The sequence below is a fragment of the Eubalaena glacialis genome, chromosome 15 (genome assembly GCF_028564815.1).
Source record: "Eubalaena glacialis isolate mEubGla1 chromosome 15, mEubGla1.1.hap2.+ XY, whole genome shotgun sequence".
NCBI classification, from domain to species: domain Eukaryota; kingdom Metazoa; phylum Chordata; class Mammalia; order Artiodactyla; family Balaenidae; genus Eubalaena; species Eubalaena glacialis.
Genome location: NC_083730.1, coordinates 51,055,251 through 51,072,413, shown reverse-complemented (window position 1 = coordinate 51,072,413; position 17,163 = coordinate 51,055,251). Strand labels below are relative to the sequence as shown.

Genomic DNA, 17,163 nt, shown 5'->3' with positions numbered 1-17,163 from the left:
GTTGTTGCATATTATTGCAAGTAGTGTTCCATGGTATGGATGTACCACAGTGTTTAACTATTCATGTATTGGAGAACATTTGAGTTGTTTCCAGTTTGGAGCTGTTATGAATAAAGCTGCATTCATAGCAGGCTTTTGTATGAACGTAAGTTTTTATTTCTCTGATATAAATCTCCCACGTGTACAATTACTAGATTGTATGGTAATTGCATGTTTTATAAGAAGCTGCCAAATTGTTTCCCAGAGTGGCTGTACCATTTTACATTCCTACCAGCAATATGTTAGTGATCCAGTTTCTACACATCCTTGCCAGCATTTGGTGTTACTGTCTTTCATTTTAGCCATTCTGATAAGTGCGTAGTGATACCTAAATGTGGTTTTAATTAAATTAGCCATTAATGGCTAATAATGTTGAACATATTTTCATGTGCTTATTTGCCATCTGTATATCTTCTTCAGTGAAATGTCTTTCACGTCTTTTGTCCATTTTCTAACTAGACTGTTTAGTTTTTTTACTGTTGAGTTTTGACAGTTCTTTATATATTCTAGATTCTGGTACTTTGTCAGTTAAGTGGTTTGCAAATATTTTCTCTCACTCTGTACCTTTCTTCACATGGACATCCACAGAGCAAGTCTGTAATTTTAATGAGGCCAAATTTATAATTTTTTTCCTTTTTATGGTTCATGCTTTTGGTGTCAAGTTGAAGAACTCTTTGCCTAGATCCCCAAAATTTTCTCCTTTTTTTTTTTAAGAGTTTATAGTTTTACATTTGAGTCTATGATCCATATTAAGTGCTCACTTTGGCAGCACATATACTAAAATTGGAACGATACAAAGAAGATTAGTGTGGCCCCTGCTCAAGGATGACATGCAAATTCATAGCATTCCATATTTTTCTAACAAAAATTAAATACAAAGAAAAATATTAAAAGCAACAAGGGAAAAGCAACAAATAATATACAAGGGAATCCCCATAAGGTTATCAGCTGATTTTTCAGCAAAAACTCTGCAGGCCAGAAGGGAGTGGCATGATATATTTAAAGTGATGAACGGGAAAAAACTGCAATGAAGAATATTCTACCCAGCAAGACTGTCATTCAGATTCGACGGAGAAATCAAAAGCTTTACAGACAAGCAAAAGCTAAGAGAATTCAGCACCACCACACCAGCTTTACAACAAATGCTAAAGGAACTTCTCTAGGAGGGAAACGCAAGAGAAGAGAACAAAAGAGGAAGGGAAGAAAAAAGACCTACAAAAACAAGCCCAAAACAATTAAGAAAATGGCAATAGGAACATACATATTGATGATTACCTTAAATGTAAATGGATTAAATGCTCCAACCAAAAGACATAGACTGGCTGAATGGATACAAAAACAAGACCCGTATATATGCTGTCTACAAGAGACCCACTTCAGACCTAGGGACACATACAGACTGAAAGTGAGGGGATGGAAAAATGATTTGCATTTCCATGCAAATGCAAATCAAAACAAAGCTGGAGTAGCAATACTCATATCAGACAAAATAAACTTTAAAATAAAGACTGATACAAGAGACAAGGAAGGACACTACATAATGATCAAGGGATCAATCCAAGAAGAAGATATAACAATTGTAAATGTATATATGCACTCAACACAGGAGCACCTCAATATATAAGGCAAATGCTAACAGCCATAAAAGGGGAAACACAATAACAGTGGGAGACTTTAACACCCCACTTATGCCAATGTGTAGATCATCCAGACAGAAAACTAATAAGGAAACACAAGCATTAAATGGCACATTAGACCAGATAGACTTAATTGATATTTATAGGAAATTCCATCCAAAAGCAGCAGAATACACTTTCTTCTCAAGTGCACACGGAACATTCTCCAGGATAGATCACATCTTGGGTCACAAATCAAGCTTCAATAAATTTAAGAAAATTGAAATCACGTCAAGCATCTTTTCCAACCACAATGCTCTGAGATTAGAAATCAATTACAGAAAAAAAACTGTAAAAACCACACACACGTGGAGGCTAAACAATGTTACTAGAGAACCAGTGCATCACTGAAGAAATCAAAGAGGAAATAAAAAAATCCCTAGAGATAAATGACAATGAAAACCTATGGGATGCAGCAAAAGCAGTTCTAAGAGGGAAGTTTATAGCAATACAATCCTACCTCAAGAAACAAGAAAAATCTCAAATAACCTAACCTTACACCTAAAGCAACTAGAGAAAGAAGAACAAACAAAACCCAAATTAGTAGAAGGAAAGAAATCATAAAGATCAGAGCAGAAATAAATGAAATAGAAACAAAGAAAACAATAGCAAAATCAATGAAACTAAAAGCTGGTTCTTTGAGAAGATAAACAAAATTGATAAACCTTTAGCCAGACTCAACAAGAAAAAAAGGGAGAGGACTCAAATTAATAAAATTAGAAATGAAAAAGAAGTTACAATGGATACCACAGAAATATAAAGGCTCATAAGAGACTGCTACAAGCAACTATATACCATTAAAATGGACAATCTAGAAGAAATGGACAAATTCTTAGAAGGTACAACCTTCCAAGAATGAACCAGGAAGAAATAGAAAATATGAACAGACCAATTACAAGTACTGAAATTGAAACTATGATTAAAAATCTTCCAACAAACGAAAGTTCAGGACGTGATGGCTTCACAGGCGAATTCTTTTTTTTTTTTTTAATAAATTTATTTAAACAAATGGGACCTAATGAAACTTAAAAGCTTTTGCACAGCAAAGGAAACCATAAACAAGACCAAAAGACAACCCTCAGAATGGGAGAAAATATTTGCAAATGAAGCAACTGACAAAGGATTAATCTCCAAGATTTACAAGCAGCTCGTGCAGCTCAATAACAAAAAACAAACAACCCAATCCAAAAATGGGCAGAAGACCTAAATAGACATTTCTCCAAAGAAGATATACAGATTGCCAACAGACACATGAAAGAATGCTCAACATCATTAATCATTAGAGAAATGCAGATCAAAACTACCATGAGATATCATCTCACACCGGTCAGAACGGCCATCATCAAAAAATCTATAAACAATAAATGCTGGAGAGGGTGTGGAGAAAAGGGAACACTCTTGCACTGTTGGTGGGAATGTAAATTGATACAGCCACTATGGAGAACAGTATGGAGGTTCCTTAAAAAACTAAAAATAGAACTACCATACGACCCAGCAATCCCACTACTGGGCATATACCCTGAGAAAACCATAATTCAAAAGAGTCATGTACCAAAATGTTCATTGCAGCTCTATTTACAATAGCCAGGACATGGAAGCAACCTAAGTGTCCATCATCGGATGAATGGATAAAGAAGATGTGGCACATATATACAATGGAATATTACTCAGCCATAAAAGGAAATGAAATGGAGGTATTTGTAGTGAGGTGGATGGAGTTAGAGTCTGTCATACAGAGTGAAGTAAGTCAGAAAGAAACAAATACAGTATGCTAACACATATATATGGAATCTAAGGGAAAAAAAAAGGTCATGAAGAACCTAGTGGCAAGACGGGAATAAAGACACAGACCTACTAGAGAATGGACTTGAGGATATGGGGAGGGGGAGGGGTGAGATGTGACAGGGTGAGAGAGTGGCATGGACATATATACACTACCAAATGTAAAATAGATTGCTAGTGGGAAGCAGCCGCATAGCACAGGGAGATCAGCTCGGTGCTTTGTGACCACCTAGAGGGGTGGGATAGGGAGGGTGGGAGGGAGGGAGATGCAAGAGGGAAGAGATATGGGAACATATGTATATGTGTAACTGATTCACTTTGTTATAAAGCAGAAACTAACACACCATTGTAAAGCAATTATACTCCAATAAAGATGTTTAAAAAGTTAAAAAAATTTTTAAAAATTTAAAAATAAATAAATAAATAAATTTATTTATTTATTTATTTATTTATTTATGGCTGTGTTGGGTCTTCGTTGCTGCGTGCGGGCTTTTCTCTAGTTGTGGTGAGCAGGGGCTACTCTTTGTTGCAGTGCGTGGACTTCTCATTGCAGTGGCTTCTCTTGTTGCGGAGCATGGGCTTTAGGTGTGAGGGCTTCAGTTTTTGTGACACATGGGCTCCGTAGTTGTGGGTTCTTGGGCTCTAGAGCGCAGGCTTAGTAGTTGTGGTGCACGGGCTTAGTTGTTCCACAGCATGTGGGATCTTCCCGGACCAGAGCTCGAACTCGTGTCCCCTGCATTGGCAGGCAGATTCTTAACCACTGCACCACCAGGGAAGTCCCCAGGCAAATTCTATGATCCATATTGAGTTAATTTTGTATATGGTGTGAGGCTGAAGTAGAAATTCATTTTTCAATGGAGTATTTTAAAATAAATCCCAGATATTATGATATTTCCCCTGTAAATATTTCAGTATTTACCTCGATTAAAAAGGATGTTTTTATTTTTATTTATTTATTTTAATATTTATTTATTATTTATTTATTTACTTTGGCTGTGCCGGATCTTAGTTGCAGCACAGGGGATCTTTGTTGCAGCATGCAGGATCTTTAGTTGCGGCATGTGGACTCCTTAGTAGCGGCATGCGGACTTCTTAGTTGTGGCATGCGAACTCTTCGTTGTGGCATGCGAACTCTTCATTGTGGCACGCATGAAGGTCTAGTTCCCCAGCCAGGGATCGAACCTGGGCCCCCTGCATTGGGAGCATGGAGTCCTACCCACTGGACCACCAGGGAAGTCCCAAAAAGGATATTTTTTTTAAACCATGATCACTCCCAACGAAATTAACAAAAACTCCTTAATATTTTGTAATAGTCTACATTCTAATTTTTCTTATTGCTTACAAAATATCTTTTTATAGTTCTTTTGTTTGAGTCTGAATCTAAAGTCCATGCATTGCAGTAAGCTGTTAGATATCTCTTTTATTCTTGAACAGCATCCCCCCCTTATTTTCATGCCTTGGACTTTTTGACGAGACTGGATTAATTGTTCAGTAGTATCCCCCATCTAGATTTGCCTGATTGTTTTTTTGGCCCTCATAGATTTAACGATTTGGAGAGATAAGTATAATGAATAAATAATTATAAATGTGTTGATTGCACGAACAGGTAGGTTGTTTAGAGAATAATACAGAAGGACTCCTTGAGGTGAGATTTAAATTGAGACCTGAAATAAGAGGAGAAGCATTCCAGACAGTGGGAATACCAGATGTGAAGGCTCAGAGGAGGGAAACAGAATTGTGTTTGAGAAGTCTTGAAAGAAGGTAGTGTAGCTGGTGCTTGGTTAACCACAGTGACGTACTATTGGAGAAGTAGGCAGGGGCCAGATCATGCCCAGCTCTATTGGCAAGACTAAGGAGTTTGAAAAATGTTCCTAAGGGCAGCGGAAGGATATTCAACTGGAGAGTAATCTGACCTTGTTGATGTTTTTAAATGCTTGTGCTGGCTGCTCTGTGGAGACTAGATGGGGGTACAGTGAAGGGGGAGGATGGAAGGAGGAAGGTGGGGAGCAAGAGAAGAAACTGGAAAACCTATTAGGATATGCAGTAGTATGTAGTCCAGGCAAGAAATGATGGTTGCTTTTACTAGAGTGGTGATAGGAAGAAGTGGATAGCTTTTGCAGGTAAAATGGACAGAAACTTGGTGATTGATTGGAAATGGATAGTGTGGAAGAAGGAATGATAAAGGATGTCAACCAGATTTTTGGCTTGAACAGTTGAATGGACGGTGATTCATATTCTGAGACGAACCTGGCTGCTGGTTTGTGATACTTTTAACAAGCTGTGAAATATTTTTCACAAATAATCTTCTTCCTGCTTTTCTAGTGTTATTTTTTTTTAATTTTTATTTATTTATTTTTATTTATTTATGGCTGTGTTGGGTCTTCGTTTCTGTGCGAGGGCTTTCTCTAGTTGCGGCAAGCGGGGGCCACTCTTCATTGCGGTGCGCGGGCCTCTCACTATCGCGGCCTCTCTTGTTGCGGAGCACAGGCTCCAGACGCGCAGGCTCAGTAATTGTGACTCACGGGCCTAGTTGCTCCGCGGCATGTGGGATCTTCCCAGACCAGGGCTCAAACCCATGTCCCCTGCATTGGCAGGCAGATTCTCAACCACTGCACCACCGGAAGCCCTCTAGTGTTATTTTTAATTTAGGTATGGATGTTGAATTTTATCACGTCTTTGTAGTTTTATCATTTACTTTTTATTTTTACTATTTGATTGTTTTAGTTTGTACTATTTCAGTTGCCGGTATCAGAAATTCAAATCAAACTAATTTAAGCAAAGAAAGTAAATCTATTGAGTCAAGTATCCAGAGGGAGCAGCGGTAAACCTTGCTTTCAGGTTCAACTATATGGCTGCTAGGGTATTAAACGATGTCAGCAGAACTGGTGTGTCTCTTCCTCCCTTTCTCTCCTTCTCTCTCCCCTTCTGTCTCTTGCTTCCTCTCCCTATTACTTTCACCCTCAGACATAACATCTCTACGTGGTGGCTCCCAGAGAGCCCTAGGCTTCAGGCTCCCAGCTCTAGGTACAGCAGAAGGAATTATCTTGTCTTCCAAACACTTCCAGTAAAACTTTAAGGATTTATCATTTGGCTAGGCTGGGTTACATTATAGCCCCACCTAAAGACTCAGTATTTTTTCAAGAAGAATTGAAGTTCTGTTCTTATCAGAAGGCCAAAAATAACAGATCTCCACTTACCCAGTGTAACAGTTATATTAAAAGATTTACTTTTATTGATGTTCCTAAAACTCCTGGAATGAACCATACTATTTATGGTATATTGTTATTTTTCTGTACCTCTAGATTCTATTTATGAATATCGTTTTGAATGGGCATCAGGTTTCCTAAGTGAAAATCATTAGTACTTTTTGCCAGATTTTAACATTGTTACGTAGCTTTCCCTAAAAGCATTAGGGGGACTTCCCTGGTGGAGCAGTGGTTAAGAATCCGCCTGACAATGCAGGGGACACGGGTTCGATCCCTGGTCCGGGAAGATCCCACATGCTGCGGAGCAACTAAGCCCGTGCGCCACAAATAATGAGCCCACGTGCTCCAACTGCTGAAGCCCGGGCGCCTAGAGCCCGTGCTCCGCAACAAAAGAAGCCACAGAAATAAGAAGCCCACGCACCACAATGAAGTGTAGCCCCTGCTCACCGCAACTAGAGAAAGCCCGCGCACAGCAACGAAGACCCAACGCAGCCAAAAATCAATCAATCAATAAAAATAATTTTTAAAAAGCATTAGGAATATTTCAATTTTGATCTGCACCGTAGAATAATTTAAATAGCATAGGAAGTACCTATAACAGAAGATTAGAAAGAATTTATCCATGAACGTTCTAGGTCTGACACTTGCTTTTGAGGAATAGTTCTTTCCTGACATTATCCCATGTTGGTTAGTGAGAGTGAGACTTCTATCTTCTTGAGTAAGTATTAGCAATTTTTAATTTTTCTAATCTGTCATCTTTTTTCAGTCAGGTTTTCAAATTTATTAACTTAGAATTTTTAAATTCCTACTTTTCACACTTGCATATATTTATTTTATCCTTTCCTCCTCTTGGCTGTATTAACTGAAATACTGCTTTTAATTATTTCTTTTAAAAAACGTATCTTGGGGAGTCCGCTGGTGGCCTATTGGTTAGGATTCTGGGCCTTCACTGCCGTGGTCCAGGTTCAATCCCTGGTCAGGGAACTGAGATCCTGCAAGCTGCTCAGCGCTGCCAAAAATTTAAAAAAAATTTTTTTTTAAATCTTAGCATTATTTATCAATTGTATTGTTTTCTCCCTAACCATTAATTTCTGCTTTTGCCTTACTTCGCCTCTTAAGTTTAGCTTAAGTATTTTTATTCCTTTTTGATCTTCTTGAATGAATTCTTAATTTTTATTTGATTTTATAAAGTGAGATTATGAATTTTCTTCTGAGCCTAATTTCATCCACAGAAGACTTTAATATTAGGATTTTCATTATAAACATTTTCTAAAGAGTCTGTTTTGACAGTTTTAATCACTTTATCAAGTCAAAAATTATTTAGGTGAGAGCTACATAAATTATTGTGTTCTCTTGTGATCAATGAATTGAATTTGATTTATTTCAATTTTGGGAAAATATTGAGATTTTTTTTGAGTCCTAATATATGTTAAAGTGTTATAATGTCCCATGGCTTGGTAGAAAGGCATATTCCCTGTAGGGTATAAAGTTCGACATGTGTGTATTAGGTGAGGGTGGGATGTGGGGGGAGGGTAGCTGATGTTGGATAGAATGGTAAGAGAAGGACTGTTGGATAAACTGACAGACTTAAGTAAGGGAACAATAAGAGCAAAAGCCTTGATAAATTGTCTGTGTTTTACTTAACTGGAAGATGTAGTCTCAGATCTAGTTCTATATATTTAACTTGTTCTATATTTTTACTTCAATAATACTAATTCAAGCACACCTTTTTGCATAATTATGTTGTATAAAACAGTACTAATACCACGTTTGGTCACAAGGCAATCATAAAACACAAATGCCTCTCAAAATATTTACATTACCATTGTAATACAGAATTAAAATTCTCATAGATTACTCTTGAACCCCTGAGAAAAGGGTCATGTTTCCCAGAAGTCCCTATCTGAGAGCTACTACCCTTATACATTATTCTTTAAACTTTTTCCCACTTCCTTCCCAAGTGAAGGAGTGGAGAGTGGAGCAATAGTGATTCTTCTTGTTATATTCATGTTTGCATTGAGGTTTTCCTTATCACTGATGTAGCGTGAGGGCATTTGGTCTTTCTCTTGGCTGCTTATGGCCTCTATTCCTTATCCCTCCAAATTGTGAGATTCATGGGAGAGCTTTCAGGATTTTTTCTGCTTGACTTTCTATACTACTTCTCCTACCACCAGCACTGGTACTACCCATTCTCTAATACATTCACATGTATTTCCAGCATCTTCTTTCATTTGGGTTAAAATTTTTCTTTATTGGGATAGTACTTCTTTAGGTGTACTGTAGGAGATTAGGACACTCATGTAGTTTCAGCATTGGTGGTATATTCTTCTAGTTTATACCTATTTGTCTTTGCTTTGAGTTTGGGAAATGAACTTCCAGTAAGCCTATACCTATGCATCTATTTTCTTAGAAGTCTCCTTTTCTCATTTTTATTGAAGGTTAAGGAAAAGCCTTTCTCCATAAGTCATATGTTAGAATAATTTGATTTTAGTGTTAAAACTGACAACTCGTTATGTTTCTTTAATGACTCAACAGGTTGGAATTCGAGGTACTGATATAGTTGTGCTTGGGGTCGAAAAAAAATCTGTTGCCAAGCTTCAAGATGAAAGAACTGTGAGGAAAATTTGTGCCCTTGATGACCATGTCTGCATGGCTTTTGCAGGTACTTAGGGACCTACAGTAATGATAGAGTATCTTGGTGTAGTAGGGTAACAGTTGGCCCCTCTGTAGCTGTTATGCAATATTTATACAACATATAGAGCTAAACTCCATTTCTTATTAAACATAAACAGTACACCTTATATTTTTTGGGAGATCACAACTCTAAACCAGCATTTCTGATAATGAACTTTAATAAAACATAAATGTTAAAAGAAATATATTACCTTAATTATAACTTTAGGTAGCTGTTTTCTTTTTAAACTTTTTACTTTGAAATAATTATACTTAGGAAGTTACAAAAAAACACAGGGAAGTCCCCTTTACCCAGTTTCCTCCAAAGGTAACATCTTTAAAAACCAGTAAATTGACATTGGTACAAGCCAAAGAGCTTATCGAGATTTCACCAGTTCTACGTGCATTCATTTGTGTGCATTTGTATGTGTATGTGTGTGTGTGTGTGTGTGTGTGTGTGTAGGTTTAATAGATTTAACATGTGTACATTCATGTAGCCATCACCAAAATCAAGATATACAACTCTTTGGTCATCACAGGGCTACATCATGCTATTCCTCCTTCTTGTCTCTGGCATCTGGCAACTACTAATCTATTCTCTATCTGTGTAATTTTGCATGAGAATGTTGTATGAATAAAATCATGTGGTATATAACCTTTTCATATTGGCTTTTCTTGTTCAGCATAATTCCCTTGCAGTTCATCCAAGTTATTGCATACGTCATTACTCCATTGCTTTTTATTGCCGAATAGTATTCCATGGTACGGGATATACCACACTTTGCTAACAACTCACCAATTAAAGGACATTTGGATTATTTCCAATTTTTGCCTATTACAAATAGAGCTGGTGTGAACATTCGTGTACAGGTTTTTGCGTGAACGTAGGTTTTCATTTTTCTGGGATAAATGCTTGAGCACAGTTTCTGGGTCATATAATAATGCATGTTTAGTTTAATAAAAGACCACCAAATTGTTTTCCAGAGAGGCTGTACTATTTTGCCGTCTTGCTAACAATGTATGAATGATTCATTTTCTCTGCCTCCTCATTAGCATTTGGTGTTGTTACTATTTTTTATTTTAGACATTTGTATAGGTGTGTCGTGAAATCTCTTGTTGGATTTAATTTGCATTTGCCTCATAGCTAATGATGTTGAACATATTTTCATGTGTTTATTTGCCACTGTATAGCAAACAAGACATATTTCTTGTCTTTTTTTTCTTTTTGCTCATTTTCTAATTGTGTTTTTTCAAAACCAAAATTTTGTATTTAAGTTTAAAAACTTTATTGAGCAAAAAATAGCCTTTACCTTACTGTCTTATAAAAGGAATCATCTTGCCACAGAACAAGTCTTAATAAATTTTAAAAGGTTGAAATCATACAAAGTATTTTTTCTGACCAAAATTGAATAAAACTAGAAATCAAGAGCAGAAGAAAAATTGAAAAATCCACAATATGTGGAAATTAAAGAGTACGCCTAAAAAAACCCCATGAATCAAAGAAGAAATCACAAGAGAAGTTAGAGAATATCTTGAGACAAATGAAGATGAAAACACAACATACAAAACTTACGGGATGCAGCAAAAGGATTGCTAAGAGGAAATTTTATAGCTATAAATGCTTACATTAAAAAAAAGAAAGATTTCAATTTAGCAATCTAACTTTACATTAAGAACTAGTAAAAGAACAAACTATAAACCCAAAGCCAGCAGAAGGAAGGAAATAATAAAGATTAGAGCAGAGATATGTAAAATAGAGAACAGAAAAACAATAGAGAAGAAGCAATGGACCCGAGATTTGGTTCTTTGAAAAGATCAACATTATGATAGTATTTTCAAGTTAAAGTTGTATAAATTTAAAAGCAACAGACTGAGGACTCATTTCTTCTATAAGTTGCCTATTTATAAATAAAGTGAAATTGCAATTTTCAATGTATCTTTAAATAGAAGTGGTTCTCTTTTTCCTAGCCATTTAGTATTGATTTGTATAATTGCTAGTTCTTATGTTAAAAACAGACACATATACACAACTGTGTTACTCATATGGTTTGACAAATTTATCACTTATTTTTTTCCTTGAAGTAGTTACATTACTACTTTCTAAGTATGATACTTTTATTTTTCTGTAGTTTTGGACCATATTTACATGTAAAGGGGAAAACTGTACTTCAAAATCTCCTTTCTGATCATATTCTTTTTAAGTTGAGTGAAGCTTTTAGTCTATAGGGTAGGCTAAGTCAATCTGTTCCCATTTCTTTCTCTCAGATAACCTTTGCAAAGAGAAGAGAATCAGTTTCTCTTCTTTAACTGAGTATCTGATTATAATTCACACCCTACTCATGAACGTTAGAGTGTTCTTAACAGCGGCATATTCTGACAACATCTTCATTGTTGGCTACTGTTAACTATCTTCAGGAGCTGACAGTTCTTCCAGGTTTGTAGAAACACGTTTTGAAATGGTGTGGAAGGGAAACAACAGTCTGTGACTGCAAAAGACTGATGGTTATGTGGGAAACGGCTGTTTCAGAGATTTTGTGAAAGAATTTTTTGGGCAATATGATATTAAGAGAGTGGAGAAAGAAAGAAAATGGTGATGGAAAGGTCAAATGCCAAAAAAGTCTTTAGTAGAAATGTTTGTAATTATTAGAATCCATTTAAGTTTTTGGTCAGTTTGTTTTTCTTTTGATAGAAACACCTTCTATCTCCTTATTAGAAGTGTTGAGAATTCATCCCATGATGTTTTGGTATGACAAAAGCAAGATGAAGTTTTTTCTTTCTTTCTTTCTCTTTCTCTCTTTCTCTTTTTTGGCCGCATGGCTTGTGGGATCTTAGTTCCCCGACCAGGGATTGAACCCGGGCCATCGGCAGTGGAAGCACAGAGTCCTAACCACTGGACCACCAGGGAATTCCCTTCTTTTTCTGTTTTAACATTCCTGATTTTCAAACCCCTAATCTTAGACAAAAAGCTGAGAAGTGACATGTCACAGTTATACTGAATGCAGATTGAATTCTGTTTGATAATGAAGTAATTCTCATTGTTTTCATAAGAAGAAATCCAGCTTACTTCATGGTAAGGTAATAAGGTTTAATAAGGTACGGTTTAGGTAATAAGTATCTTGGTTCTGGAATTAGGATAGACCATCAACCTTTGAACAATCTGCCACTGATATCTTCTCAAAAAAGTTTTTAAAAATATGACTACAGAGATTTTTTTTTTAATTTAATAAAACCTAATAATCAAACCAGCTACAGTAAGTCCCCTACATACAAACCTTCGAGTTGAGACCTTTCAAAGATGCAAACGGGTCTTCACATGTCCAATCGCATAAGTTAGTTCACGTGTCTGGCATACATTGTCATGTGCGTGCATCCTCTACAAGTGGTTGTGCTTTTATGTGCTTTACAGTACTGTATAGAGTACAGTAGTACAGTGTCTTTATTTCAAGCCCAGGATATCCGGAAGCAAGGATAAAAGCAGCAGTGATGTAGCTGGTACTGCTGAAGAACTGAAGAGATTCTCAACGCAGGAAATGACAAGGGGATTTTCTTTATTTGACGAGGCGCTGTTAGTTTTTGAGGACAGGACCTGAACATAGAATGGTACAAGAAGGTTGCAGCAGCCATTCAGAATGCAGTCCAGTGCTACCGTGTCATCTATGACGAGAAAAAAAGAGATACTGCCCAGACATCACTGGATCATTTTTTCAAGCATGTAGATAGAATTGAATCCAGCAAGGAGCCAGAACCTGTGCCATCAACATCAGGCGTGAGTGAAATTGCAGCTTGCTCTCCGTCTCCTATTGCTGAGGATCCTTCAGCTCTACCATCTCCCACCTCCTTTCCCTCCTCCAGTTGGTAACTCTTCTTGCCTGTTCACTTGATGCCAGCCCCTGGATGCCTGCTGTTGTACTGTACTACTGTACTTTTCAAGGTACTGTACTGTAAGATTAGAAATGTTTTATTTTTAGTATTTGTTTTTTATGTATTATTTGTGTGAAAAGTATTATAAACCTATTACAGTACAGTACTATATAGCCAATTGTGTTTGTTGGGTACCTAGGCTAACTTTGTTGGACTTAGGAACAAATTGGACTTATGAATGCACTTTCAGAACAGAACTCGTTCGTACATAGGGGACTTACTGTCCTGTGAATTAAACCGTTTTGATCTTTGGGAAATAGGTGACTTAACATTAGTGTTTAAACATTATTCTTTAAAACAATTTTCTTTAAAAAGTAAATAAGAATGGATCAAATGAAGGAAACTAATTTAGGATGAGTTACAGTCTATTTTATAAATCCTTTATTAAGAACATATATTGGAAAAAACAAAGGATGTTACAAGAAAAATATCATGGTGGCCAAAACCCTTTTGACAAGAAAAAATGTCATCCTTTTTTTGTAATGTATTGACTACTTTTATAGGACTGACTGCTGATGCAAGAGTAGTAATAAGCAGAGCTCGTGTGGAGTGCCAGAGTCATAAGCTTACAGTTGAGGACCCAGTCACTGTAGAATATATAACTCGCTTCATAGCAACCTTAAAGCAGGTAAGCCAGTATTCCAACAGATTTCTTCAAGTTTTCTTCTTTTCCATCATTATGGGTCCTGTCATGGGAATACTACAGTCACTCCAACCATTTAGTCTATTAAAATGTCCTAAATTCCTTATTATTTCTCACACTTAACTTCAAACTCACATTCTTATTCCAGTGGAGTGGATTGATTTGATCATCAGAAATCTCAATCAATGTCAACTCTGAGAATTATATTAAATTTTAAAAAACGAGTAACCTTTTAAGGAGATTTCTACAGTTTTACGGATTTCTACATCAGAGATGTAGCAGTAAAACACATGTTTTAAAGTTTTCCAAAGAAATACCCATGAGTCTTTCACCTACAAAGCTAAACACAACTGATCAGGTTTAGATATGACTTCTTCTGAGTCCATGTGTAGATACCTGATTTGACATTTAGTGTAATCATGATGCATACAAGTATTGTTTCATTTATTATCATTTTCTTTGTTCTTTAAATATGGCAACATCTCCTTATACTTACCATCCTTACAAACTATATAGTACTGTTTCTAGTTGCTATCTGGTAATTATTTAGGTTGTTTCCAGTTTCTTTCCTTTTCTCCTTCTCTCTCTCTCTCTCTCTGCCTTTCTCTCTGTCTCTCTCTCAATCTGCTGCTTTAATAACATTACTCTATCTTTGTCACAGCTTTTCTTTTTCTTTTTTGAATTATATTGTTAAATTAATTTTCAGTATGGAATTACTAGATTAGAGATTGTAATTAGTTTTAAGACTCTTCTTATATGTAGCTAAATTGCTTTCTAAAAAGATTGAACAAATCTTTATTGTACAACTAGCAATGCATAAATACATCCCTGAAGAATAATCAGCATTGGGTTTTTCATTTTTCTTTTATTTTGCAAATAAGTATAACACAGTACTGTAATAGTTGTTTTAATTTGTATTTTATAATTAATAGTAAGGTCAATTTTTTTCCACATGTTGGCTTGCCAGTGTAAACTATCTTTCCTTTTGACAGGCACTCTAGTAGTTAAGAATGTGCTCCCAGGAGCCAGAATTTTGGGATTTAAATCCTGGCTTTGCTACTTCCTAGTTAATGCCTTGGGCAAACTATTTAGCCTGTTTTGCCTCAATTTTCTTATTTATAAAATGAATGTTACAACAATGTTTGTTGAATTGCAGTATGGATTAAGTGATTTAGTATATTTTAAAGCATTTAGAATACTTCCTGGCATGGATTTTACCATTTGTCTACATAGAGATGTTTTAATAGGTTCTATATATTCTAGATATTAAAGTTTTAGATTACATACATGTTTTTTTAAAATTTAATTCATGTTTCAAGAAAGTTCAACATTTTTATATTGTTCTGTTTTTCTTTTTTCTTTGCTTTGATTTTCCCAGTAGTTAAAAGGTACTCACCAAAAAACAAGGTGTGGAACATTGTGTATACAAGGTTCCCAATTGTGGTTTTTAGGTTTTCTTTTGGAAATACAAAAGCTAATTATGCGTGGAACATTTATAGAAATATACATTGTGAATCTGTAACAGTGGGGTTGCTCCTGAGGAGGAGCCTGAGGCTCTGGGACAAAAGAGTTATCCCCATGTACACCTTTTGTCCTTTTAAATTATTTTAAGCTGTGCATGTGTTACTTTTTCATTAAAAAGTGGTTGATTAGGACTTCCCTTGAGGTCCAGTGGTTACGACTCCACGCTTCCAGTGCAGCGGGCGCGGGTTTGATCCTTGGTGGGGGAACTAAGATCCCACATGCAGCGCGCGCAGCCAAAACAAAACAAAAAAAGTGGTTAATTAAGCAAATAAAGTTTCTCTCCTCTAAAGTATATTTACAAAACATCTACTTCATACCTAGGTGTGAACTAGGAACATTAGGAAATACAGAGAAAAAAGACAAACCCTATTCTTTAAGAGTTTATATTGTGGACTTCCCTGGTGGTGCAGTGGTTAAGAATCCGCCTGCCAACGCAGGGGACATGGGTTCGATCCCTCATCCGGGAAGATCCCACATACTGCGGAGCAACTAAGCCCATGCGCCACAACTACTGAGCCTGTGCTCTAGAGTCCGTGAGCCACAACTACTAAGCCTGCGTACCACAACTACTAAAGCCCATGTGCCTACAGCCTGTGCTCTGCAACAAGAAAAGCCACTGTAATGAGAAGCCCACGCACCACAACAAAGAGTAGCCACTGCTCACCACAGCTAGAGAAAGACCGCGCAGCAACGAAGACCCAACGCAGCCAAAAATAAAAATAAATAAATTTATAAAAAATAAAAGTATGTTATTAAAAAAAAAGAGTTTGTTTTAACTCACTATTTGCATTCAAAATTTAAAGTGGTTTGGGATTCCCTGGCGGTCCAGTGGTTAGGGCTCAATGCTTCCACTGCAGCGGGCCTGGGTTCAATCCCTGGTCTGGGAACTAAGATCCCACAAGCCATGAAGCCAAAAAAAAAAAACCCAAACAAACAAAAAAACACAAAACTTAAAGTGGCCTATAAATATAGATATAATACAATTAAAATTTAAAAATAGATATGTAGACGAGTCCAAGAAGAAAGCTGGTATAAAGCTATCTCAAGCCATAGACTTATATACAGTTCCTACAGCTGCCTACAAATGTAGTCCTGAGTTTTCTGCCAGGGCTGCCTCTCTGCACAACTTCTGTGGACGCCAGTCTCAGAATTAGTGTGAATTCCACTCCCTAGAGCACAAATTCAGAAAGTTCCTGGCACTAAAGTAAAAAGAAATACCATTGGTTTCCAGTGCCCCATTGTCAGTCCGGAAAAAACATATTTTTTCTTCAAGAGAAACAGAAGTTCCTTGTCTTGGTACTGAAAGAAATGTCTTAGTTGGGTTTTTATGTAGAGATAACTTGGTATAGTGAACAGAATATACTTGATAGTAATAGTATCAAGTAAGAATACTTGATAATAACAATCAAAGTGTCCCTCAAAGTAAACCAAGGACATGCTTCCAAAGCACAGCTCATTGAAATCAGCTTTATTGGGAACCAAAATGGTATGACATGCACAGCTCTCTGAAGTAAGAAAAAGATTACAGTGTAGTTATGTTACCAAACTTACATAAGGCAACGAGAAAACAAATTTAAGACCATACATAAGAAACTTACGATTTTATTTTACATACTGTGTACATTTATTTCTTAAAATTTTCATCATGGATTGTGGTTAGTATAGAAAAAGGAAGAGGATCTTGAAGTTATACACAATA

General features: G+C 36.4%; 1 protein-coding gene and 2 non-coding genes across 3 annotated transcripts in view; 2 read left to right on the top strand and 1 right to left on the bottom strand.

The window, feature by feature from the left end:
* The window catches only part of PSMA8 (proteasome 20S subunit alpha 8), a 30,503-nt gene that overhangs the window by 5,446 nt on the left and 7,894 nt on the right, over nt 1–17,163 (top strand). Inside the window, exons 2-3 of the mRNA XM_061169354.1 lie at nt 9,239–9,365; nt 13,801–13,925. Of these exons, the coding sequence (XP_061025337.1) occupies nt 9,239–9,365; nt 13,801–13,925 (252 nt within the window). The remainder of the gene's footprint in view (nt 1–9,238; nt 9,366–13,800; nt 13,926–17,163) is intronic.
* On the top strand, nt 793–897 carry LOC133076051 (U6 spliceosomal RNA). The gene has a single exon (XR_009697469.1). It is a non-coding gene; the product is annotated as a U6 spliceosomal RNA (small nuclear RNA).
* TRNAW-CCA (transfer RNA tryptophan (anticodon CCA)) lies at nt 4,659–4,731 on the bottom strand. Its single transcript has one exon. It is a non-coding gene; the product is annotated as a tRNA-Trp (tRNA).